This window comes from Parasteatoda tepidariorum, chromosome 3, assembly GCF_043381705.1.
Source record: "Parasteatoda tepidariorum isolate YZ-2023 chromosome 3, CAS_Ptep_4.0, whole genome shotgun sequence".
NCBI lineage: Eukaryota > Metazoa > Arthropoda > Arachnida > Araneae > Theridiidae > Parasteatoda > Parasteatoda tepidariorum.
The window spans coordinates 27,539,461-27,566,729 of NC_092206.1; the positions used below are offsets into that span (position 1 = coordinate 27,539,461).

Sequence of the window (27,269 nt, forward strand, 5' to 3'; positions counted from 1 at the left end):
AATAAATATTTAAAAAAATTATTCTTGGATATTGTAACATTCTAGCACATTATCTTATACATTTAAAATAATAATAAATTCATAAAATGTATATTTTTGCAGTATTTAATGTTAAACATATATTAACTGCAAATCACTAGACTAAGAGAAAAATATCACATGTTAGGCAATTTGAGTTAAACTAGAGAAAATATGCAAATTAATTTCTTTATTAAATCGGTTAGACCACTAATAGATGTAATATAATATCATTAATGTATGAAAAATATAGCACATCAATGTTGTACTATATTTATCATTCAATGAAATATCTATTAATCCAAAAAAATTTCTGATAATAAACTTTTAACTTAGTTAAATGTACTCACTAAGTGAAAAACTGTAATAAGCCTCCTTGACTGAAGTTTAACCCTTAAAAAAAGTATTATAGTTATAGCCGTTTGATGATTTTTTAAAATCAGCTAAACCAAGTATCCAAGTAAACCAGAGGTAACTGATGACAATTTTGTCAGGATCAAGTTAATTAAATGTTTAATTATATCCCTATAAAAATTTATAGAATATGCTTAGGAGAGCCACTATGGATCACGGATTGAAATCCTCTTTCTATCAAGCTATCCATGGGTGGTTTTCCTCTTTCTGTAATGCAAATGCTGGATAGTTTTGTCAAAAAGTCCCAAGTTGATTGTCCTTATTGCTTGATCCAGGAATTTCCGTGTCTTCTGTATTAGGTTAAAAATTACAAGACTACGGAGTTGAACATTAGTAATCGTAAACTCAGAATGAGGTTGGCTGTTCAACACCGGTTATAAATAACTGATATATACTTAAGAACCTTTTCAAACTTAGCAAATATCTATCTTTTGATCTCTGTATAGTGAAATAGTAAGTTCAAAAATCATCTAGGTGGTGTGGTCAACCAGGTACTGAGCGGGATCAACAAAGGAAAGGTATGATGTTCCATCATCAAAATCTAAGAAAAACTCATAAGAAAGTGATGTCTCTATCAATTTAATTCATTAAACTTCTACGTATAGATAATCTATGAACGATAAAGAAGAATGGGGATTACATAACATTTTTAAAATTTACAGAATAAAATCATTAAAATTTAAAAAACTAATAAAATGAAATCCAAAAAAAAAATATATCAATTACTGCGTCTAAATTCTTGGCAGATTTTAAACTTAAATTATCAAATTTCTAAGGAATAGAATTTTGCAACTTTTTTACAGTTATGTTAAAAAATAAAAAAGGCAATTTTAAAATCTTACATTCTTTATGAAGAAACATTTTATGAGTCATAACTAGCACACTTCACCATCCTACAAATGTGTTGCCTATTGTTTCTTCTCAGGGCTCTGTTTAGAAGAAATTTGGGTCTGATAACGGACCTTTCACAAAATATCGACCCTTCACAAATTTGTTTATCTTCATTATTGTTTTGTTAATTGAATAAACCCTTCCTGAGGGGGGGGGGAGAAGGACAGATGTATGAACTAAGTTTTGTCTTCAGCAGACGCTTCTTCCTTTATTCGTCCGAAATGAATATTCTACATTCTACATTCTACATTCTACATCCTACATTATAGGCTAAATTCCAAATATTTCTATGTTGCATCTCTAATTTAGTAGCAGCAATTGCTGTTTATTTTTAAAAATTTAATTTTTTTAATTATAATTTTACAGTGTTGAGCACAATTTTTTATCTATTTACAATTTAAAAACTCCTTGAAAAAGTTTTTTTGCAATAACTGGACCCTATTTGCACAAAAGCAAAATCCTGATTGAAAGAATGTGACTTACCCATTATTTTATATTCACAAATTATGAGTAATTTTTTCTCAATTTTACAAAAACAGGACCTTATACAAAATGTCTGGACAGACCCCTGCTTCTTTTTTTTCACTTGCATGGGTCTCTGTTTTTTCCATTGCTGCTTCAGAAACTTTCTGACCCTTTAAGTCTCAAAAACAATGGGGTGATCTAAAATTGGCAAACCTTGTTAGGTAATAGCACAACTTTTTTGCTTAAACTTCTATTTCGCACATGCATTCCTCCAAAATACAACATGGATTCTCAAATTCATTCTTGTAGAAAATGAGAAAATTTTCTTTGTCTCTTTAGTTTAGTTTCAGGATAGTATTTGCATACTTATTTATAATCTGTACACAAGCCACCTCTGGTTTTAACAAAAGAGATAAGTCATTCTGTAACTAATAAATAATATTCGTTACCTTCGAATATATGATTTAGTATAGTAAGCATATAATTTAGTATAGAGGTATATAATTTAGTATAGAGATTTTTTTATATCAGACCATATTCCTTATTTATGTAAAATCAATAATAACAAACTAGAAAATACAATAAGTTCAACAAAATGTTTTGTTTCAAATGAGAATACTGATATTACACATCTGAGCATTTCTAAATATATTTCACTCATTGTTTATTGCAGAATGTATTTGTTAAATTATAGATTTTTGTTAAAGCACGAATTTTGATAAACTAAAGTGATATTATTTGACACTAATTTACAACATAAAGAATGTTCAGGAGGAAAAATCTTTTTATTTGATTGCATAGGTGTTTTATAACTAAATAATTTAGAGAAATATAGAAACAGGCTTTCGATATTGTTTTCAAAAGATCTATCCAAGCACACAGGGTGATTCAGAACTAATATTCAAAAATTTACGGCTAGGTCAGAAATACGATTAGCAAAATATAAGCAGTGCTGATGTGCTAAGCGTTTATAAATCAAGAGACTTAAGAAAGCTGGACAGGTTACAAATAATGATAATTTATTATTCATTAACAAGTTTATAAAATTTAAGACTGTTTCAAAACATTTGAAGTTCCACTTTTAAGCAGTGATGCATAACTCGAATGACAATACATTGATCACAAGAAAGCAGTTTTAATTTAATTATTAAGCCTTCATTGTGTTTTTGATCATATATTCATGTTACTTGAACAATAGTTCTGGATCACGCGGACTATCAATACATTCATACTTTAACTTTAAAGAGATTCCAAGTATATTTCATTACTTAATCTCATGAGACCAGAGTTTTATATAATGGCAGAAAATTCGATTTTTACTTAAAATTATGTAGTTTAGAAGAAAGTTAATTCATAAATGCAATAAAATATTTTTTAATAAAAAATTCAGTTAATTATTATTTAACTTTTAGTTATATTTAATTTTTAAATAAAATAAATTTTAATTTTTTGCTATTAGGATATTTTTATTGTGCATTTCTTTACACTTTGTTCATCAAACAAAATTTACTGAATTCAAATAATAAGATATTTATATGCCATAAAACTGTCCAAACAAAAGCATGCCCAATTCTTGAGGTCAGTCAAACTTTCCTTTGAAGTTTCTTAATCATGAATCGACAGAATATTTCTTTCGTATTATACATACAAATAAAATCATTCCAAACTCTATGATCAATTGCACAGTGTAGTTAATATAAATCAGTATTGAAAATAAGCCAGAATGTTCCAGTTTAAAATTGTCAGTTAAGAGTAATTAATGCATATCCATCTACAGGGCAAAAATTCGCCATTTGTATATTGCAGTAAATTATTGAATATCATCACTTAGTCAACTGACATTGTGGATAGTGCTAGATGGATAAATGTTAAATTAAGCTTTGAAACAATTTGACCTACTTAGCATTTATATTTTTCCCCTTGAAGGACAACTTTTTATATACTAACTGTGTTACCTTTGTAGTAACTGAAGGTATTTACAATGTAAAATGCTATAACAACTACAAAGCTTTTTTTTTAAATAATAAAAATATATGTTTAGACAAAACATATTTATATTTTAGACTTTCATGCATATTATGTGTTCAAACATGTTATATGTTAGACTTTCATTTTTCCTCATAACAATAAACAAGGAAATCATACAAAATCGGTTCGAAATTAAGAGTAATTTAGCTTAAAAGACAAATAATTGCCTTTATTTTTAGACACATAATATAAACTATGAAAGCCTAAAAATTAAACAACTGAGTTAAGTTTCACCCACATTGGCTTGTAATTGGCATAAAAAGAGACTTCAAATAAAAGTGAGAATTAGTTTTGAAAACAGAAAATTTACATTTTGTTTCCATAAAACATTCTGCACTTTATATATTTGCTTTTATAAAGTATTGGATTTAAACATTTAAAACCTAACAAACATTTATGTAATTGTTTTAAAAATCTTTGTTAAATCAGACAAGAAGATAATAAACATATTAAACACACTTAACCCATATTAGGGTTTAAACACAAGCATATACATCTTATTTACAGAACAAATATTTAAAAATAAACATGTTACACAACAATAAGGTAACAAAAATTATTTGCAGTGAACTAAATATTGCAAACATTTTCACATACCGCTTTTATATTTTAAATTCAATATCAAAAACTATACATAAATAACAATCTTAGATGTCTGGTTATATGCAGGCATTGTATTAAAAAAAATGTAAGAACTTAAGCATAACATAACTAACTATTCCTGTCATAATGTTGTAAAGTTCTTCCTATGAATTAAATAGATGCTAATGCCTTACAAAATTATTACTTCAAAACAAAGATTTACAAAATTAGTTTCGCCTCCTTTACATGAACAGAACCATAAGTTATGCTTACTTAATACAGAGATAAATAATATTTGATGTATTGTCTAGCTATCATGAGATGAGATATCTGTAACACTACTGTCAGTGACGACAGGGGTTCATCTCGTGATTGCCATCAATACCTAGAAAATAAAACTTAGAAATTTCGACTCTTTGTTTATCCCCAGTGTTGTACAATGATTCCCAAACTTTTGTGATGAATGGTATATTTCCTAATTCTCATTTTGGATAAGGCATCCTAAGTTAGCTTCTGTTTGGGTTATATTTGGAAGAAAAACCAAGATCATAAGATCAAACAAAAAAATATATACATTTTGAGGGGCTAAATTTATATTATTAAAAAAAGTGATTTCTAAATTATTTTGTACTAATTTATTACCTTGAATCAAAGGTTTACAAAATAAGTTTCTCCTTTATATTGGCAGAACCATAAGTAATGATTACTTAATAAAGAGATAGTTAATAATTAATGTACTGTACTGTCTAGCTAATTATTTTCTTTGGTAACAATTTTCAAATAATCTTTAATTCAAATCATTATAGTAAATAACATATTAATTAAATTAGCAATGACATAACAGTATCTTTGATTTTAGTATTATAAGTTTTGAAAATTACTGTTATGATGAATTAAGTCTCTACCTGTGTATTGAAGGCATCAGACACTACGTCACAATTAGTAAGTTTTTCAAGGAAACCCATTATATGATTCTTTCACAAGTTTAATTGCACTATTAATACCTTTTCTAACTGACTAAATATGTAGTTTTTAGACTTAGGAAAAGAAACACTTTTTGGGTTTAGCAAAACAAGAAAAATTACTTCGAGAAAAAGAAATAAAACTACAATTTTGTAAAAAAATGGACATGTCATTTACCTCCAACACAGATATCTCTTAAAGAGGAAAAGGAAAGAAATACAATACCTGTTAATATTTTTGTATGTAAAACAGCAAATAAATAGGCTTAATTTAAAAAATAAGCATACAAAATAAAAACATGTTTAAAATAGGTTTCGAAGAAGGACAAATAACATAATAAAAATTATCAAAACATACAAAAAGAAACAATATTCACGAAAATAAATAAATTTTAAATTATAGAAACGAAAAATATAATCGTATACTATATATCTTTACAAAAGTAATGATAAACAAGAGATTCAAATATTGAAAAAAGTGTGATACTTCTCAGATCTAGATTCATTATAAATGTTTTGAGTATTCAAAAGCACTCTAATTGCCTGCTATGAACCACATGAATTTCTAGGTGGATTACTGCTTAGATTTAAGTGAGATTCATCAGATGAATTGAGTTCTTCAATAATGGCTAATGGTGCCCTTTGCAACTAGGAAGTCAAATGGAAAGAAATTAAAAAACATTGCATATCACAGAGTTTTTTTTTTTTTTTTAATTATTGCATTAAAAGTTTATGAATATGCCTTTACACAAGACTAAAAATAAAGTTTTTGTATATTAATTTGAATTAAACAATCATTCAACTGTTTCAATCAGTTAGCATAATGCTAAAATCAAATGTATAGCAAAATTGTGTAGATATACAGAGTAGTTATAATTAAAGTTATCATGTTAAGACCAACGTAGAGCCCATACTGTTTAGACAGAGAACTGTAAATGAAATTGCTATATACAATATAAGGACTACAAGGAAAAGAAACTGTAGGAAAAAAAATTAATTCCATTTTTCGACCAATAGATGGTATCCATCTCTGCTATTTATTGAATATGCTTTAAAAATGTATTTGTTGCAAGCATAATTTTACATTTCTATTTTATGTTTTTTGTTCCTCGTACACCTCTATACACCTGATGGTCAAAATTTGAACAATTTTTTTTTTCTAAATCAGATTTCTTTTCTTATTGTTATTATGCCACTATCAATGATGGAATTTAATTACTACATACAATGCCAAGCAGTTTTAGGTAAATTATGAGAATTATTGTATACTTTACTATGGAATTGTATACAATGTTAATTGCTCTTTAGTCAAAGTATGAAATATGAGAATCACAGAAAAAGTGATTTTTTTTCTAGCTTTCTTTTTTTAAACAAATATTAGTGAGTTAAAAAACAAAGAAAAATAAAATTTTCTTTATTCAATAAAACCATTTATAATGAAACTTTAATTTTACATTTTTTAATTAGCGGGGATATGTGATGACAAGCACGGCTTTTTACCTGGAGAAAAAAAAACAGAGTAGAGAATAGTGGGCATTAGCCTATATGCCCTTGCAGATACTAATACTAATAAACCATAATTCAAAGTAAAAAATACTCATATATCATACTTTGCTTAGTTGTTATTTTCATTCAGCATTGTATACAATGCTTAATTTATTATTTTGTCTGTTTGTTGTTTGGTTTTGTTTACAATGCAGGATTTCTTACTTTACTATTAGCATGTATATCAAATTTCATAGACATCTGTTTACCAGAACAGAATATGTAGATCAGAATAGTGCAACTTGAATTATTACCCTCCCTGCATCATAAAAATATCCTTCATTGGAGTAATGTCAATTCAACAATAGATATGTAATATTTCTTGTAAAGGAATTCAAAAACCAAAGAAGAAGAAAAAACATATACACAGGAATATAAAATAAAAGGCAATATTCTCTTCATTGCATGACAAATAAAAGGAAAATTTATTAATTACATGACAAATAATGAGTAATCTAAATGCAGAATTTGATAGTTTTATTTATCTCTGTAAAAGGAAACTTGAATATATCATTGATATTGCGTTTGAAGAAATTTGGTTTCCAAAATTTAACAAATATTGTAAACAGAAAAAATTATTACCTTTCATATTGTGTTAATCCTAAAGAAAGACATGTAAAATATAAAACAATGCCTTAGATATTAAGATATTTAAATTTGATGAAGTTCAAACTACAACATAGAAATGCTACCAAAGAAGCGTTAAGGAATTTGAAGGATATAATAAATTGGTCAATTTTAAGTAATCAAGCTACTATTAATTTTTAATTGTTTCTACATGGTTTTGTGATAGATAATTATAAGAATTAAACCAATGAGTTTTATAATTAATTTTTAAATAAATGAATAAAATGATGAAAAAACTTCTTTTAACTTTTTGCTCATGGTGCACAGCAAACTTAAACCTTTTTTTCTGGTTTAGAAGAGCAAAACAAAAAAGCATTTGCTTAAATAAATTTTGTTCCAATAAACGCTTATTCATGCACTAAGTAATAATCTTAATAGTTCAGAGGGTTGCACAAAATATGCCAAATAACTAATTGTATCTTATATTTAAGTTATGAAATAAGGCACAAAAACATACTTTCTCTATATAAACACACTCTTACTCTACAGATTTAGATTTTTAACCTTATCTTCAAAACATGAAAAAAGGGTGACCACAATCCAAAAATGTGGTCTTAATAGCTTAGCCAGTACAGCAAGTAAAAGTTAGGTACCCTTAATGTTAATAATATGATTGAATATAACTTTAAAAGTACATCTGTAAAGCAAAACTTTAAAGGAAAAAAAGAATAAAAAATTATTTTCATTTTAATCACAACAGATGTCTCAAATGTACATTTGTACAAAATTGTTCTAAAGTCTTATGATATAAATAAATTATTGAATGTTAAGTATAATTATTCTAGTGCCAGATGAACACTTTATGAATTTGTGTCTCATTTAGATTTAAATTGTTTATTCATATTAAAAAAAGGCAACAAAGAAAATATATTAGAATGAGTCTAAAATTAATTGACAAGAAAAGTTCTTTTCAAAGTGATAATAAATTAATCAAACAGTAATTTAATATGTGCGTCGAATGCAAATTGATAAAGCCATTATACTGTTTATTTATTGAATTCAGAAACAATTTTCTAGAATACTCAAATATGCAAAACCTATTTAGAAGAAAAATTAATTTGAAAGGTAAAGGGCACTTATCATATGGTGAAAACAATAACATTTCTAGCAGCTGTTATTAATGGTATATACACTGATTATTCACTACTTATTCAATATACTTTTCTATTTAAATCAAGATATATATATCTATTTAAATAATTGGTATATTTCCAATATATTTCCATTTAAATAAAATATATTTCTATTTAAATAAAATTATACTATGATAACTTTTTTCATTGAATTTTAGGGCATATCTTATTAAAATTATAAGAAAAACTACTGGCCTTGCATATGATACGCAATAAAACTTCTAAAGAATTAATTTCAAGGGAGGATAAATAATTTTAAAGTGCTCACTTTAATCAATCTTTTGTAAAAATAATATCTTGGTTTTGTACATTATTTTTCTGCCATGCGTCTAAACACTAAATTGCGTTTCCTAAAAATCTTTCACAAAGTAAATAACTTATCTATTACTGCCATGTGTTAAGAATATTATCAAGTAACCATCCTATTTAATATTTATACTATTATTTTTATTTGTAAACATATAGACATGATTAAGAAAAAATTTGGTGTTCCAAGGTTCAGTTTACATCATGAATGTTCAAAATTGGTCTTTTTGTATGAAAAAAATATTTTTTAAAAGCTTATGCAATAGTTTATGTTAATTCCTGCAGCTAGACAGAATTATTTATTTACTCTAAAACTTTTACTCTAAATTAAATGTAAACTTAATTTCAGAGCTTAAAGTTTAAATCTGTTTTATGCTCTAACCTTTTGAGAACTGTGTTTAACTGAGCTATTTGGTAGTTAGTGGTGTTTCATTATTTTATTAAATGGAGTTTATTCTAAAACCTATACTGTGAATTAAATTTAAACTCTGCAAAATTAATGTCTAAATCTGTATTATGTTCTCACCTTTTGAGAACTGCCCTTAACTGAGCTATTTGATGGTTAGTTGTTTTTCATTATTTTATTAATTTAAACTTGTATAATTCTATTCAAATTCATAGATTTTAAGTACTAAACTGCAAAATAGATATGAAATTCTTAGCTTAAGTGCTAAGAATACTATATGCACCCATCATAGAAACTACTCTAAAAAAGGACTAAAAACTAACATTAAAAGCCAGTTTTGTATGTTTGAAACTTAATTAATTCACAAATTTTCAAGACAATTCCATAAACTGCATCAGGAGGACTAAAAACCGTATATATTCAACAGATAAACACCAATTTTGCTTCTTTCGAACTAAATTCAAAAATCAGTAAATTTTTAAAATTCGAGAAAATTTTTTAGGGCTAAAAAATAAAAATTAAAAGATGAAAAGTAGATACTTAAGTCAGAAAACTGGACAGCGCTAAACTTTCTACAAAACTTTGCAAAATACAATGTTAAATTAGGAAAATGAATACATAATTTATATGCTATATACCTGCTGTTGCGAGACAGTTTCACTTGAGCCACCATTTTGATTTTGTAGCTCTCGATTTCTGTTACTTAAATTTTCTGAAAAGTATTGAACAGTTTTCATAAGTTCTTTTGCAAAGTTTATTTCTCCGTAAGTTATAGGTTTTAATACGTATGAATCATACCTGCATCAGTTGTATCATTTTGATCATTATTTCTTAAACTTGATGTATTTGACAAACGTCTAAAAAATAAATATTAGCCATGCTGTATTAGATAACTATTATTTCAATTTTTAGAATATAAAATGTGTAGTGCTATAATCAACTATATATAAAATAAAATAGTTAAACTAAATATATAGAAGCATGTAATAGAATAAGTAAATATATTCAGACTGTAACAGATAAAAATATTGAATGTACAATTTAAGAACAAGAGCCAGAATCAGCGAAAATTCGCTAAACTTAAATGGTATTAAAAACTTACAGTCAAAAAATCAAACATATTCTATAATGTTTGAAAAAAATGAAAAATTTGAAAAATAACTGAAGTACCTATACCTAAAGTTGTGTTGTGTTTACTGTAAAAGGTAAAACCATACAGGATATAATGAATAGAACTTTTAAAATATTTGGATAAGTCTAATGAGGTAGTATGTACTCATTAGTTTTAAGAAAATATATTGACAAAATGAAAAAGATGTTCTTTCTTAGTTGTTTAAGCAGAAAGCAGTAATTTTTGGAGAGAAAATTTTGATTTTACATCATAAATCTAACTATAAGCATTGTTGTGATATATATTGCAATAAGTTTATTTTTCAATTGTATTAGTAGAGTAATTCAATTTATATTAATAGACTATGTTAGTATTAAAGAAATAGCTTTTAAGTAGTATAATTCCTGCAGTCATTTTTAACATATTTTCTACACAAAATAGCTAGTCAACATTATAATGTAAAATAACAAAAGAATATAAACTTTAATTATCTTTAAAACAAAAATTTATAAAAAGTTTATTTTTACCTAGCTTGTTCTACATTGCCATAACTATTCACTTCACTTGATGGTTCGATATTATTTGTATTATTAGTATTGTTATGATAACTGAAAAGAAATTTAAAGAAAATAAGGGAAATGTTCACATTAATAATTAATTGTTTCAAAAATATATTAAAAAAACTACTAAGTTGTGCAAATAAAAAAGAAGTTTAAACCAATTTTACATTTCTATATTATTTCTACTTGTAGAAAACACATACAGACCAGAGGTTTTGCATCAATTTTAACCTTTTGAGTAGTAGTTCCGCTTTTTTTTTTTGAACGCTAAGCAAAACATACATAATAATGTAAAAAATTTACTTACAAAGAGGGCCTAAAATGAAGGAGGGCAAAATGAACATGCTTCTAGCACTCAAAAATAGGGGCCAGTTCTCAAACACTCGCCAGACATAAAAGAGAAAAACTAAACAGGAAATGAAAAGTTGACAATGAAAAACAAAGTAAGGAGAGAAAAACTAGAAAAACATCATTCCCATCAGACCAGTCTTGAGAATGAGTGCCTTTTTTTGAGCACTTGAACATAAATAATTTTTTAAGTAAAGTTCTTACAGTATCAAGTATGTTTTCCACTTCAATTTCTTGGGATTATTAAGATTATTTATAGGTCATTCTATTTCTATCAATTTCATCCAATTTTGGGCAGAGTGATAATGCTTAAAAGGTTAAAGTTTCAAGAGTTTTTTGCCTTAATCTAAATGCAGTTTAATACATAAGCAAATAAGCAATTCATTTTAGAACTTGAAATTCTATAACAATAGATTTTTTGATAAAATCAGTGAGTAATCATAACTGACATATAACAAATTACACATTTTGAAAACTTCTAGCTTGGCTTTCTAGGTATCTTTTAAAATTTTTAATATTTAAAACATTTATAACATTTTCAACAGTCAAAAGATCTATTAACATTTTTAATAATCAAAACATCTACTAACATTTTTAATATTCAAAACATCTACTAACATTTTCAATACATAAAACATCTTTTAACATTCTCAATGTTTATAACATCTATCAACATTTTCAATAGTTAAAACATCTGTTGACATTTGCATTACTCAAAGTAGTTATCAACATTTTCAACTATCAAACACACTAAACATAAATGTTTTCCAAAGAGTATAAAATCCGGAATATTATTTTAATCAGCACATCTACTCATATTAACCATATAGACTAAAGATAACAAAGATCAATTCAAGATATTATGCTTAAACAGCATTTTCATGAAAAGGATCACAATGGAGAATTATAAATAATTTTTTCAAAATAAAATACAACTCTGGAAAGAATGTAATTAGAAAGGAAAAAAGTTTTACCTTTGAGGTGCTATGTTCTGCATTTCCAAAACAATGCTCTCTAGAGGTCTAAAGGGTTTTCTGGCACCTTCTGGAAGTTCAATTTTACAAACTGGTTTTGCAATGATTGAAGCAGAAAGGGAAACTATTTCAAACTCAGACATAGAATTCAAACATACTAGTAGACCGCTATTCAATAGGTATGCCTTGTGTAAATATCTAAAATAAATATATTGTTGCTACAAACTTAAAATGTCAATGGTGATAAGAAATCTATAAAATTTATTAATAATATGCCTAAGTTTTTTTATTAAGATAATTCATATCACAGTAATAAAAAATACAAATAATAAAACAGAACTATAATTATTTAGGAAAAAAGTTTAAGTAAAGCTATTTATAATAAGATTTAAAATTAGTACAATTTTAAAAAATTGAAATGCAAATTTGTGACAAAAATAGATACGGTGTTGATTATGAGTAATTGTAAACATTAACAATATAGAATTTCTTCATTTTTAACTTTGATACACTGCTTATGAACTGAATCAGAGCTTTTAATTTTGTGATAAATCATCAGGAGTCATTATCCTATTTGATATTTATCACTGCTCATAACCATCATATTCATGATATATCCCGAGAATATATTTTTTTAAATTGTTACTGTTATAAATTTTAAAAAATTCAATATTTTATAATACATCAATACAATTTATCACTCAGCTCTTATCCAGATTATAACAATTACTGTACATCCTGGTGTATAAGTTGACCCATTGTATAAGTTGATCTGGTGTATAAGTTGATTCCCCATTTTTGATTATAGATAGCAAATTTCTGGTATGTTGTAGGTGCAAATCGACCACTGAATAAACCAACTAGGAAAATTTCGAAAATTAGAAAACCTTTAGATCATCTAAGAACGAATCTGTTGATGGAAAGAGACAAAACTCAGACGAAATCAAAAATTACTTGCTCTGCTCCAATAGACCCCATGTGTCAAATGATAGTAGGCATGTGGCAAGTAGTAGTAAGCATGCAAATTCAAATGTTATTGTGACATCTTTGAAAAAGTGGACAATTTTGAATTATTTGGATAGGGACGAAGAAAAATTTTTATGGGACTCAACGGGTGAGGATAAAGTTGAATCCACTGCAGACTGGAATCTGTATAAGCACACTGCTAACATTACTGAATCTGACACAGATGATGTTCTGGAAATTTTACATTTGTAGCTTTTATAATATGCTTTAAAAGTTTTAATTATATGTTATTTTATAATACTTTTCCAATTTTTATTTTTTTTTTCAAATCGTAAATTAAAGAAGTATTGCTTTTATATTTTTTAAAAAAAACTTTTATATGTTAAGAAAATATGATAAGTGAAAATTAAAAATTGTGCATAACAGTATAAAATAAATTTTTAAAGGGATCAATTTATGCAGGGAAATTTATATCTATTTCATTGTTTATAATGTAGCAATTATTAAAAATCAATGAATGTCCCACTTCTTGACTTGAAAAGTTGACTAACATACCAGGATGTACGGCAAGTCATTGGATTTTACTTACAAACTTAATCTTTAATTATCAGCTCAACAATGATTTCTTTTTACCAAAATTAATACTTAATTATAAATTACATTCGTAACATATATTATAAGCTTAACTTCATTTTTATAAATAATAACCAAGCATTATGCTTAGCATAACATATATTTATATAAGTCATTGACAAAATAAAAAATTTACAAGTAGTTTAATATAAATGAAATTTTAAAAAACTAAAAGAACACTGAAGCTTATAGGCAAATGCTTACTCGTTGTCTTCTAAGGAACAGTAATTGAAGGAAATAAATTTTTTTAACTCGGGAGTACTGTACAATGTTATCCCACTGGATCGTGAAAGAGTAAGAACACAACACTCATATGTTTTTGGATCTGAAAGATAAAATAAACAGTAAAATGTACATTTAACTTTTTAAAATCAAAGCTATCAAAATCAGCTTTTTTTTATTCCATAATTAACTTCTGACACAACACTCATATGTTTTTGGATCTGAAAGATAAAATAAACAGTAAAATGTACATTTAACTTTTTAAAATCAAAGCTATCAAAATCAGCTTTTTTTTATTCCATAATTAACTTCTGAAATGATGTTAAGTTTTTCTTAAATAGAAAATTTTTTACATTTCTAACCACTCATTTTGTTTAAGAATAAAAATAAAATGTGTGCAAACATTGTAAATAGCAAAAAGTCCTCCTTCTCAAGGAAGTTGCATATGGTTCAAGTAATTTATAGAAACTTGTTTACTTTCCCCCTTTAAATTCTTAGAACAACTCTACCACCCTTATTTTCCTCTAACTATGGTCAGTTCTTATCTCATCAATCTGATAAGCCCTTTCTGAAATAGAAATCCCTCCTTTGAAAAGCATGTGCATTTTTACTTCATAGGCATGAATGAGTTGATGTAAGTTTCTAATCTTTTCAGGATGGTCCCTTCCAAGTGATTAGTCCTTTATTTAAAAAAAACAACCCTTTTCATGTTTGAAACTTATCATTTAGAAGGGTAAAAGTATTTGAATTCTAAGAAGGTTGCATACTTTTGGAGAAAACATTCGATTCAGAGAGAAAACGATTACTCTTGATTATGAGAGAAAAAGAATTGCTCCTAGTTTTCACTTTGGTTAATAAATAGTCTATTTTGTAATATTAGTATTTTTAATACATTGTTTCCAAGGAAATTCATTAAGGAAAATATAGATTACTTTGAAATTTTTGAGTTTCTATAAAATTGTATTTGATTTTCTCTGGATTTGACTGTTAGTACTTAAATCATTATCCATTATACATGAGAGCAAAAAACCAGCGATGGAATATATATTATTATTAACCAAATAATTTCACATGAAATTAATAACAAACAAGTATATAGCATGTTTTATAATTTAATATCATACAAAGCAGAGTAAAAAAATATCAATATGACGGAAAATTAAGTAATTATTTGAATTGAATACATAAAAAGAGAATAACTGATTCTCACCAGTTCGATTAGGAAAACTACAGAATCCAACTTTACATATATGGTAGCCCTCTATCATGGAAATTTTATTCTTACAAAACGTTTTCATGCTTGGTAAAGTGAAAACCTAAAGTTCAAAAGATCAAAATAAAGTTCTAGAACCAATAACAAATATAAAAATTTTCTACATTAAGCAGTAAAAATTTATCAGACATTTTAAGACATGCATTTTTAAATTCTTTCCACCAAATAATTTAATATAATATTTTAACAATCAAACTAAAAATTGACTTTTATCTTGTTATTTTTCCTTGTAAAAGATAACAGTAGCATATAAACAGAAATTGATTTAAGAGATTTGTTTTTTGACTTTTAATTCTAAAATATTGATTTTAAATATAAAGTTTAAAAAACTTAATAATTTTTTCATGTATAAAAATTATACAAAATTATTGAGTTATACAATTTGTTATATTATTGTTGACTTATACAATTATGTAAAATTGTTGACAAATTGTTCAAAAACAAGAACTTTTTAAATTAACTTATTACAGAATATTTGGCAATTGAATAAAGTTTATGTTTGAATAAGGCTCATATATATTAAAGATACTAAAAATTTCTAAACATGTTTACGGCCCACACAAGGTTTTTTTCGCATTTTTATTATTATTATGTCTTATTGTAACGAAATTTAAGTCAAACATTTAGAAATAAAAGTAAAAAATTCAAAAAATAGCAATTTATAATACAACAAGACAAAGTATAAATATCAATTTTTCAAAAGCAATTTTAAAACAAAATGGCACTAGCTATTTTTCGATACAAAATTTCTTTCTGAAAGATGCACAAACAAACCAAAATAACAGTTTTTAAATTAGAATGAGGAAAAAAAATTATTATCGATAATGTATGTAAATAGCAGCAGTACATAAGATTTTTTTGATATTTCACAAGGATGACGAATGTTTTTAAAATAATTCTAAAATAAATCTCCAGAATATTGATTTTTAAAAAAAATGCAATAATTCAGTGTAAAGGATGTAAATTGAAATATACAGTTTAAATTTAAAATCAATTGTAACGATTTGTTTGAGTTAGGAGTTCAATTAATTTGTGAAATATAGCTTACAGAAAAAGCCGTTTAAATACTCTGGATAGGACCATGAGGAGCTTTTCAAAAGCTGAAACTTTCTTTTACGTTTTGCAGCAATGAATATAACTAAATAAATAATCTTTAGAAACTGAAGTGGTAAGACATTACCTGATAGAAAATTTCATATGCTTCAAAAATATACAAAATTGAAATGACAGTCGACGTGTTTCAGGCGCATCAACAGGTTTTTCTTGTTTTTGCTTCTTAGCTTTATATTCGTTGGCAACTTTAAGTTTTTTTTTTCATATCATTTTTGTTTCATTACATTCACGTTTGACAAGTCTTGAAAATGGGCGTCTATTTCTGATGAGCTTGAAACATGTTGCCTGCCATTTCAATTTTGCACATTTTTAAAGTGTATGAAGTTTTCTATCAGGTAATGAATGTCATTTTTGAAACACTTTCTCATATAGCAATGAGTATTCTGCCATGCAATAGAAAATCACCATAAGTGAGTGAGAATTTTTTACATATTAGGCACTTTGATATTGCAAGTTGCAAAAACAATTTTTTTTTATTTATTATCTTAAATTGTATTTCAGCATTGATAATATTAACAAATAAAAGGAAACTGTTTTTAAGCTACTTTCTTGAAATCTATTGTATATAAATCTATTGTACAGCAGTAAATTTGAAAAAGTTTCAAATAGAACAAATAGAAAAGAATATTGAAACTGAACTCACTTTAATTTGCTCTTCTGTACAAACTACAACCCTATGACTTCCACAAAGATCAGCTGGTTTTAATCTTTGACACTGAACATCAAGTGGATCAGGTAGTGGATATCCTCTATGATCAACAATGTGTATACCCAAAATTGGAGCTTGATGTTTTAACTGTACTTCTTTACCTGCAAAAATAACACTTGTAAGAACAAAATACATTTACAATCAAAAACAGAATCACATGATGTCCTAATTAAAATTATTAAGTGATGTCCTAATTTGTAAAAAAAACTTAGGAACTTAGGAAAAACTTAATATTGCCAACCTATCAATATTGATCGAAAAAAAATTTAAAAAATTATTTTATTTTGGCAAACAATTTTTTAATAGTTTTTAATATAATTTTTTTAACTTTAATTTAAAAAAAAGATGAAGAATTTTTAAAAAAATAAAAATTAGCTATAATTTAGGAGTTGTTCTAAATTTGGCAGCAATTCTTCAGAAAATTTTTTATAAGGAAATAAAAATGTAGGAATAAAATAATAGGAAATAAAAATGCAAAATGAGCCAAACATGAGGAAACAAGAAAATTTTTATGCAAACCATAATAAAATTATTTTAAATATGTATAGACAAACCTGTTTGATGTGTTTTACAATAGCGTATGCATTCTATAATATCTATAAAAAATTACAAAGTGAAACTGCTTCATAACGTTAAGTCAATATAATTTTCAAACAGAACAATTTTAAATACGAACATAAATTATGCAATATGACTAATAGAAGAGAATGAATGCTCATTCAGATAAAAGAATTTTTGGTGAAACTATTGCCCGAATATATTTCTTAAATTATTACAGAGCTTGTTACGTTGACACCATTGTGAAAGAATTAAAAAGTTAAAATTTCCCATCTAAATAGAATTTTGTAATTTAGCATGAAGTTATAATTAAACTGAAAGAATTAAAATGTTTGTAATTTTAACTAAACTGTATTAATATAAATACATTTCAAAAAACATATTTCTTGATATAATTTATTTGATAGCATATCATAGCATAAAAATAATAGATTAATAAAACATATTTTTAAAATAAGAAAAAATTGCAACATAAAACTGAAGAGGCCATTAATTTAATATGGGAAATCTAAAAAAAAGCATTTTAAACATTTGTATATAAAAACTTCCGTTAAATTTATTTTCATTAAAATTGCAAATGAACATTAATGAAATAATAAAACTTTTATTTCAAAAAAAAAAAAAATTCACTATTTCATAATAAAATTAAAATAACTTTTACCTAACTGGCATGTGATTGCATCAGACGTACGACAGTCACTGGCAGGCATTGTAATTGTATATATATAAATGCAGCCACAACTTGTACCAACCCATAAAGTAGGAGTAGTAATCACATCTAAGGAAGAAAATTATTTTAGTTTAAAAGATTACAAAACATACTCAAATAGTAAAAATATATGTAAGATTTGGTTATAAAGCTGTAATAAATAACAATGATTTAAAAATATAAATAATTATAATAATAATATGAATCATCGAAACTTATTTGATTGTAAAATTCTATGGAAAAAGCATGATAACTAACTAATGACTATTAAAAATCTATGTAGTGATTATTACTTAATGGGTGAATTTCTTTGACTAATTTCAAATTCAAAAAAAAAAAAAAAAAAAAAAAAAAAAAAAAAAAAAAAAAAAAAAAACTATAAGCTTTTTACTGATAATACAAACCAATTATAAAATTAGCTGATAATACAAACCAAGCTGATAATACAAACTTGAGCTGATAATACTTGAGCTGATAATACAAACCAATTATAAAATTATAAAATATAATTAATTGGAGAATAAACTGCAATGACATTACAGTTTTTAATAGCTTTACAAAGTTTAAATGATTATGTACACTTATTATATAAACCTAATTATCTACACCTTACAATTATATCAAAAAGGAAATACTTTTAAACATTTTGATCCAACAAAAAATTTTTAGCTATGAATGTTTTATGTATTTTGAATTAAGTTCAACAAATCATTAAAAGGTTCAGCATTAGAAAAAAAAGCAAAAAATAAAATCAAAATAATTAAAAAGGTAAATGAAAAAAACCATGATCTATTAATTTTAACTGAACCAAAATATTAAGTAGAACCCCTATGATCTACATAATGATTTCAATGTGTTTACAAAAAATAAAATAATTTATGTAATAAATAACTATGTTAATTACTATGTACTTGATTTTTAATGTTAAAAAGTGCTTAATCTTATAATATAAAATAGATTCTAGGCTAAATTATTTATAAAATATTTGCATAAACTTACTGTTAATAATAAAACTTTGTGCAAAATATAAACATTGAACGGAATTGATCACATCATCAACATGAGATTCACTATCCCCATCAAAGGCACGGAGTTCAGCTGAAGTGGAACTGGCTAAAGTTGGATCAGGACTGGCAGTGAAACTTTCTCGCTTCATGCTGTTTTCCCTCGAACTGGAATATAATTCAGGTTATACATATAAGTATTGGCGAATGATTTTTTCCACTGGAAAGACAACTATTAAATAATTAATTCGATCTGCAAAATTATCAAAATGAATTTTGCTAAACAAATCAGTATTTTTTTCATTCTATTACAGTAATTTTCAGTAGATGTCCCCCCCATAACCAATTAGAAATGGGTCCAAATAATATAAGATTGAAACAAACAACTGCAAAATAGTTTCCTATGGCAAAAAAATTTTAAAGATTTGCATCTGGTGAAGGCTTTCAAAAATTGACGAATATTTTTGATATTTGGCTAATAATTTGAAATCCTTAGCGTGGGCCTATATATATATACATAGCAAAATAAATAAACACAAAAAAACACAAAGAAAATTTAATTTCATTTATTGCCCATAAGCTGCAAGTAAATAGAACTCATGAAATAAGTTCAAAATGAAGAAAAAAAAGGAAGGAAAAAAATTTTTTAAAAATCCGGAAAATAAAAGGAAGGGAAAAAAAAATTTTAAAATCCGGAAAATGAAAGATATAATTTTTTCATCACTACACATGATTATATCCGCAAAAAAGAGTGCATTCCAATATTGTATCAACATAGCCAAAGAAAAATTATGTGAACAGATGACATGAAAGACTAATTTATTATTGAAACTAACTGCAAAATAAACTTACATATCTTCAGGTATATCACTGCATAAAGAGTCTGTACGCTCTTTTTTCAGAGATTTACTCCTGATTTTCAGCTTCCGAAATGATTCTCTAAATGACCTTTTTAAAGATTTAGCTTTTGGAGAGACATTTGCTATCACATTATTGCTATCTAAAATTCAAATAAAATTAATTTGATATAATGTACATAAACATGCTAATGATATACATCAATTCTTCTAATTATTTTATATTCAATCTATAATTATGTAAAAAATATCGAAATAACTGACCCATAGTTCAATCTTGTAAAATTAAGTTTAAATACTTTAGTAACTTACCAGATAAAATTTTTAAATATTTTTAGAAACTTAATATCTATTTATTTTTCAAAAACAGTAAAGATAATTTTTTTAACATTTCATTTTTAATATTAAAACATTACTATCAATTGATTTAAATTACGACTTGATTTTAGAAAAACAATATTTTTATTTTCCAGAAAAAATCAACTTTTATTATACTTCATTAAAGGGACTTAATGACCTTATAATGACCTAATGAAATATATATATGTATGTATTTCAATAAAGAAACAGAAAATCGCGTTTGATGAAGTTGCTTGCATTCAAGAGATATGTAAAAAATGCAGTAAATCTATAAAATAATAAATAGAAGAAATTTTAAGGCAAATATTTGCTTTGCAATAAACGAGCACTACTATCAATGAAAACACTAAACATGCAGAGAGAAACCTTAAGAGAAAAACATGCATAAATAATATAAATCCAAATGCTGCATAATATTACATTTAAAATAAAAATATAGATTCAAATCGCCCAAAAATAAAAACTACGTGATAAAAAATTAACTCACAAAATTTTAAAATTCTGTTAACATTTTCAATAATTATATTCATAAGCAACTCAGGAAAAGTCTTTGATATACTTTATTTAAAAGCTCTTTTATAATTTTAATAAACCTTTTAATTACTTTTTTGTTTAATTAAAAATTCTTACATAATTATATAGTAAAATTTTACATACATATTTATATAAAATTAGATATATATATACATTTATATTTTTGTATGAAATGAAATCTCCATAACCTATCTTAAAGTACAACAGATTTAATATTTTTATAAGGTTGTTAAATTAAATAAATATAGAAGAAAATCATTTTAATAAGAAAAAATTCGAAAAATTACCTGAAATGTTTAAAGTATACCTTGATAAAACAGATTTCTTTTGTACTATGTCATACAGAAGAAACCCATGTGTAATGCCAGCAGCTAATCTAAGTAATAAAACACAACTTTGATTAAATTTTCAGGATTACATGAATATATCAAGATTATATAAATATATCAAAAGAATTAATTAAAGATTATATTATAAAACTATTTTCGTATTTGTTCATATTCATAATAATTTTTTTATTACAATTATAAATGAAAAATATTAATTTCCAGCGAAATCAAACTAAACTATCTCAATTTGTTTATTGTTTTTAACTGAATTATGTTGCAATTTTTTAATGACATTTTATCAATAACATAAATTAATTTTATTTCAATAGTTGCAAAATGTAAACTTAGACAGGAATGCACAAATTCACTCAAAAATTCCTTTCATATTTATTTCCTTTTAAAAGCCATTTATGGTTTAAATTGCAATGAAATTTTTGAGAAAATGAACATTTTTGTTTTACATCCTCTTAAAAATCTCTAAACCAATAAAATAATAAATAAAATCACTAAAGCAATTCACATATTTAGAGTTACCAGTAACTATCAACTCTCTGTGTTATTACATTTCTTATATTTAAAGCAGCAATAAATTTTATGATATTCATTTTAATAATTAGATTTTTAATTTTATAATGATCTTAATCACCACTGCATATAAATAATTCAATTATACATAAATAAATTTAGTAAAACTAGAGTATGTTTAAGGCTTATTAAATTTAAATAATTACATTTACCTATAGTTGTATTTCACGTATCCTTTCACTATAATTTAGGATGTTCATCTTTGGTACATCCAGGTGTACATACTCACGTTACAAAAAATTTTAATATAACTTTATTTTGGAGACAGTTATTTTATAATGCTAAACAGTTAATAAAACTAAAAGCTTTATTAAAAAAATACAACGTATTTACGAACCAAAAATTTGCTAAAAATGTGACAAAAAAATAGATAAAAGGTAACATCAGATAAATTATGAAAATATACATACAAATTCCACTCTGCATGAAATGCTATGGATGTAACAGGAGCAGGAGGATTCAATTGAACAACACACTGGACATGAAAACCTTTGTCAAATTTCCTTTTACCATGTCGAACAATTAATGGTTGCGGATTACACCATATGTTACTATCGCATTTGTCACCAATTGTAACTCGTGTAACCTGCAAAGAAATTAAATCATAAAACTTGATGCGAAAGAACAAGATAGCATAAGCTACCAATGTAGAACAAAATTAAAGATCACCAACAACCTACTAAACCTAAACAAAGGTGATTAAAAATTTGTTTGCTAATAACAACATTATATCCACTTTTTTGCTGAAAATGCAGCCTATGTGCTCTAAAACATGCGTTTTCAACTTTGTATATTAATATTCATTACACAGGAAATCTGTAATCATATACTTGGAACGTTTAGATGACAGATCAAGTCAATTTTATATATTTTTCTTAATATCTGCCAACAATATTTACAAATAATTCAATTAATAAAACTTCATCATTATGATTACAATTACTTTAAATTGATTTTCTAATTTCTGGTGAATAATACATGAAAGAAATCTAAGAATTATTACTTCCTCATAATGATTACAGTTATTTCAGATTTATTTTGCAACATATAAATTTTATGTTGCTAATAAACAGAAAATTTTTGTTGCATTATCGGTTAAAAATCTCGAACCCTAAATTTTATAAATTGAAAACATGACATAAAATTAAATAGCTATAAACAAAGTATAATAATTAGCTATAATGTAAGTATAATTAATATAATAATATTGATATAATATTAATATATATTAATATAATTAACATAAACCAACTTAGAGAGGCCAGGAATGTTTTTCCTTATTTTAGAAATGAACCCTGTAGTGTTTATCATATTTTGAGAAATGCTTCAAATAATTTCGATAGTTTCTTTAATAATTTAAAATTTTTAATTTTTGAAAAAGTGACATACTCATGGAAAGTAACAAAAAGTCTTAATTTTGCCCTACAATTCCAATAGTTAGTGGAAGATCTTAAATGTAAACTTTGAAAATAAATAATAAACATTAAAAAAAAGAGAGAAAATATTTACAATTGTTTCCTTCTCTGCTTCAACATCTGAGAATTGAAGTACAAAGATTTGTCCAGCAGATCCTCCTGCAACAAGCGTTTTGCACACATCATTCAAAATGATGCTGCGAATTGCAAAACGTGAATCATCCAAAAGAGAATCAAAATTTCCAAGCTTAAAACAAAGAGAGAGATAGTAAACATAATATATTGAAAACTACAAATTGAACAGATAATTATTGTAAAAAAAAAGATGAAAGAAATCAAATGACAAAAAATATGCACTATTTTATAATTGTTTAGAAATATAATTATGTACTTATAAATTATCTTGTTATCTAACATGACATTTTATTATGACATAGTGTTCAAAAGACCAATTTAATGACTAGCTTTCATTAAAAATAAAAAAGAGACTGAATGAAATAATTTATAACTTTTTTTTAATGAAATTGAAGAATCGATAGCAATTTTGAAGGGAAATTAATTATTTTCTCATAATTTATTACATTCATAATTTAACACATTATACATCGTTACTTAATGCATTATTGCATTATTATTACACATTTTAAACACAGGCTACCTCTCAACCACCGGGTTTCCATCACCAAATTACAGACAAGATAAATCCCTAACTAATAAACACAGATAAAACGTAATTTGAACACCAAAATTCTTATAATATTTATTTTACAAAAAAAACACTGCTAGGAAGTGCATGATGCATAAAAAAAGGGATCACAAATCATTTTGACCTTAATAAGATTGTTTTTAATTCACTTGAAATTTTAAGAGCTATTTCACACTAAGTAAAGAGTGAAAAAAATATTAAAGTTGCCAACATTTTTATCATTCTTCTCAATAAACTATTATAACAGCATTTTCCAGAGTCCAGCTGCCACCCTTTTTTCTATTAATGAAAATCTAAGTCCAACAAAATAAAATTGTTTATTCAGAGAAAGTATGCTTTTGTGTCTGATTAAGCAAATTAAAATAATCTCTTCACAAATTAAATTTAATTCCTAAAATCATTAAAAGTACAACTTAATGTGTGAAAATTAGATCATTAGACCAGTTTAGTTATGTCGTCTTTTGCTCTAATGATGGTGTTCTGTTTTTCCTTTTGTGGAAGGTATCTATGAAGAAAAAAATGTTATTTTCAAGTTTAGTGACTTCATACAAAATTATTTCCTGAAAATAATGCTAACTTAAAATAAAACTTAAAATTAACTACAAGTTTATTTCTGTTTTTAAGCATAATGTTTACCTTGGAGTAGAAGCTTCTTTCATGTTACACCCAATTAGTTTTTAAATTTGATTAACAATTAAATTATGACTCATATAAAAACACTATTTGTTAAAGCAAACTTTTAAAACGCAATGAACATACCACAGTTATTACATCATGCTTTTAAAAATACATGTTAAGAGTACAGTTGACACCTTAATTAAAATAAACTGTCAAAAATCATTTTGACTTTTTTCCCAATTCATGAAGTGAAAATCTTGATAATTATGACTTAAAAGTTTTCCTAACAATGCATTTTATTGAACACTACCCTATGCATTTTAATTATAATACAAACTGAAGACTTTTCAATAGGCATAAATGGTGTAAAGAAAAAAATATCGTGATGATGACAGAAAAAAATAGGATCAACATAAAAAAATCACAAACTACTTTAATATACTAGTGATTTATAACATTGATTCTGCTTTTTTTTGTACCAGAAATTTTTGTAAAAAAGGATTTTAGGGCTTTGTTTCTGCTTTTAACAATACAGTTCTAATACTAGGAGAAGTGCTACAGATCAAGTAAATAGCTAATAATAAAAACTGGAATATTACTGGTTATAATAAAATGGACTGAATTCAAAAATAAAAAATAAAGATTTGCTATAATTGTCTAACAAAATGTAATGATTAATTTTTATTTTTTACCCCCGCTAACTAAATTTAGAGCAAACAACAAAAAAATATTATTATAATCATTGTTATTAATACTAAAACTATTATTATTGTCTCTTTTTTCTCTTTTGCTGAAGATGAAACAATTAAAATATAAGATAATTACAACTTTAACTATTTGATGATTAATCATTCTGTTACAATGTAAACCAATTGCATTTTGCTAAAATAATTAAATAATGAATTTTTATCACTGAGAACAAATAAATAAATTAAATAATACTTCAAAATGCATCAAAACCATTAAAAGAAACCATTTACCTTTCGAAATGGAGGCCATTCCTCCCCACCACTATCATTTTCTTCCATGAAATCAACAGCAACAAACAATTCTGATGTATAGAAAGTGTGAAACAACTGCAGCGATGTTGGAGTTGCATTCCAAATTTTTATGCACCCATTTTCATGACCAGTGACTAGAATGTTGTTTTCAGCATTATTATTCTGACAAACCTTACCACCTTTAATTGGCCACTCCTGCAATTATAAATTAATTCAATAGAGAGCTATGAAATTTTATATTATTTTGAAACCCCTAAAATTAGAAGAAATAGTTTAAGAGATAATATTTTGTCTCTGTTTATAAACTATTAATTCCTAAACTAATTTTCTTTACTACATTCATCTTAAAGGTGTTATAATTTTAAACCTGTTTTATAATTAAAAAGTAACTCCTGAGTCAATTTATCTATGTAAAAATATTTGCATCTCAGTTACATAAAAGAAGTTATTTTAAAGAGCAACATTATAGAAGATAAAAAAAATATTTCACAGTTAGTCAGACATAATAACTCTCTAACTATTAGTGTATCAATCATGAGGAACAATTATAGGTCAGCATTTAAGTTGATGCACAATTAAATACAACTAAAATTTGCGCGTAACTAAAACTTGTAATAGAACTAAATTTTCTGCACTAACATTTTCCTTTAAACATCTATAACTTTTTACTTTTATATAAATGCTAGTAAAATACTCAACGAAAGAATGTTTAATAAATCAAGCATCATATTAATCTAGGTTAGATAAGTTATAAATTCCAGAAATGTAAAAAGTCTAAAATATTGCATCTGTGAAAAAGTCATATAATGTCCTACATACAGAATATTAGTTTACATTTAGTTATGAATTAAAAAGAAGTAGTAAACTTAACTACTTTTATTCTAAAATAATTTTTTTACAAACTCGGCAGCAAAATAAATAAATAAAAATTTAAAAAATTAATAAAAAAGTTAAAAATTAAATACATATAAAAAAATTTCCAGAGATTTAAAATGTCAAAAATATAATGCTCAACAAATTTTATCTACAAAATATTTTACCAATAATTCATATATATGTTCAAAGAAAAAAAATAACAAAGGAAAATATTTTCATTTAAATAACCATTACATACAATTAAAAATGAATATTTAATTATATTTTTAGATAATATTAAAAATAATAAATGAAAGTTGATTAATTATTTTTTAAAACAAATATTTTCTTCATTTTTAAGATATTCTTAATTATATTTTTTTAGAGCCAATTATCTTAGCATTATATATTTTGACTAATAAAATAAAAAGCTTGTGAAAAAGTTTAATTGA

The 27,269-nt window shown here is 25.2% G+C and overlaps 1 protein-coding gene across 4 annotated transcripts in view; it reads right to left on the minus strand.

The window, feature by feature from the left end:
* Positions 1–4,218: 4,218 nt before the first annotated feature.
* LOC107443903 (lethal(2) giant larvae protein homolog 1) overlaps positions 4,219–27,269 on the minus strand; it is a 32,465-nt gene continuing 9,414 nt past the window's right edge. For 2 of the 4 annotated variants that reach the window (XM_043041781.2, XM_071178420.1), the window contains exons 12-26: positions 25,942–26,157; positions 23,732–23,884; positions 22,633–22,808; positions 21,596–21,684; positions 20,410–20,557; positions 19,553–19,725; positions 18,506–18,622; positions 17,221–17,387; positions 15,402–15,507; positions 14,174–14,294; positions 12,371–12,568; positions 11,016–11,096; positions 10,176–10,234; positions 10,016–10,089; positions 5,771–6,008 (exon numbers count right to left, since the gene is read on the minus strand). In XM_043041781.2, the coding sequence (XP_042897715.1) occupies positions 5,907–6,008; positions 10,016–10,089; positions 10,176–10,234; positions 11,016–11,096; positions 12,371–12,568; positions 14,174–14,294; positions 15,402–15,507; positions 17,221–17,387; positions 18,506–18,622; positions 19,553–19,725; positions 20,410–20,557; positions 21,596–21,684; positions 22,633–22,808; positions 23,732–23,884; positions 25,942–26,157 (1,980 nt within the window). In that variant the 3' untranslated portion in view covers positions 5,771–5,906. Of the gene's footprint in view, positions 6,009–10,015; positions 10,090–10,175; positions 10,235–11,015; positions 11,097–12,370; positions 12,569–14,173; positions 14,295–15,401; positions 15,508–17,220; positions 17,388–18,505; positions 18,623–19,552; positions 19,726–20,409; positions 20,558–21,595; positions 21,685–22,632; positions 22,809–23,731; positions 23,885–25,941; positions 26,158–27,269 lie in introns of all 4 variants that reach the window. The other 2 variants (XM_071178421.1, XM_071178422.1) reach the window with 2 other exon arrangements.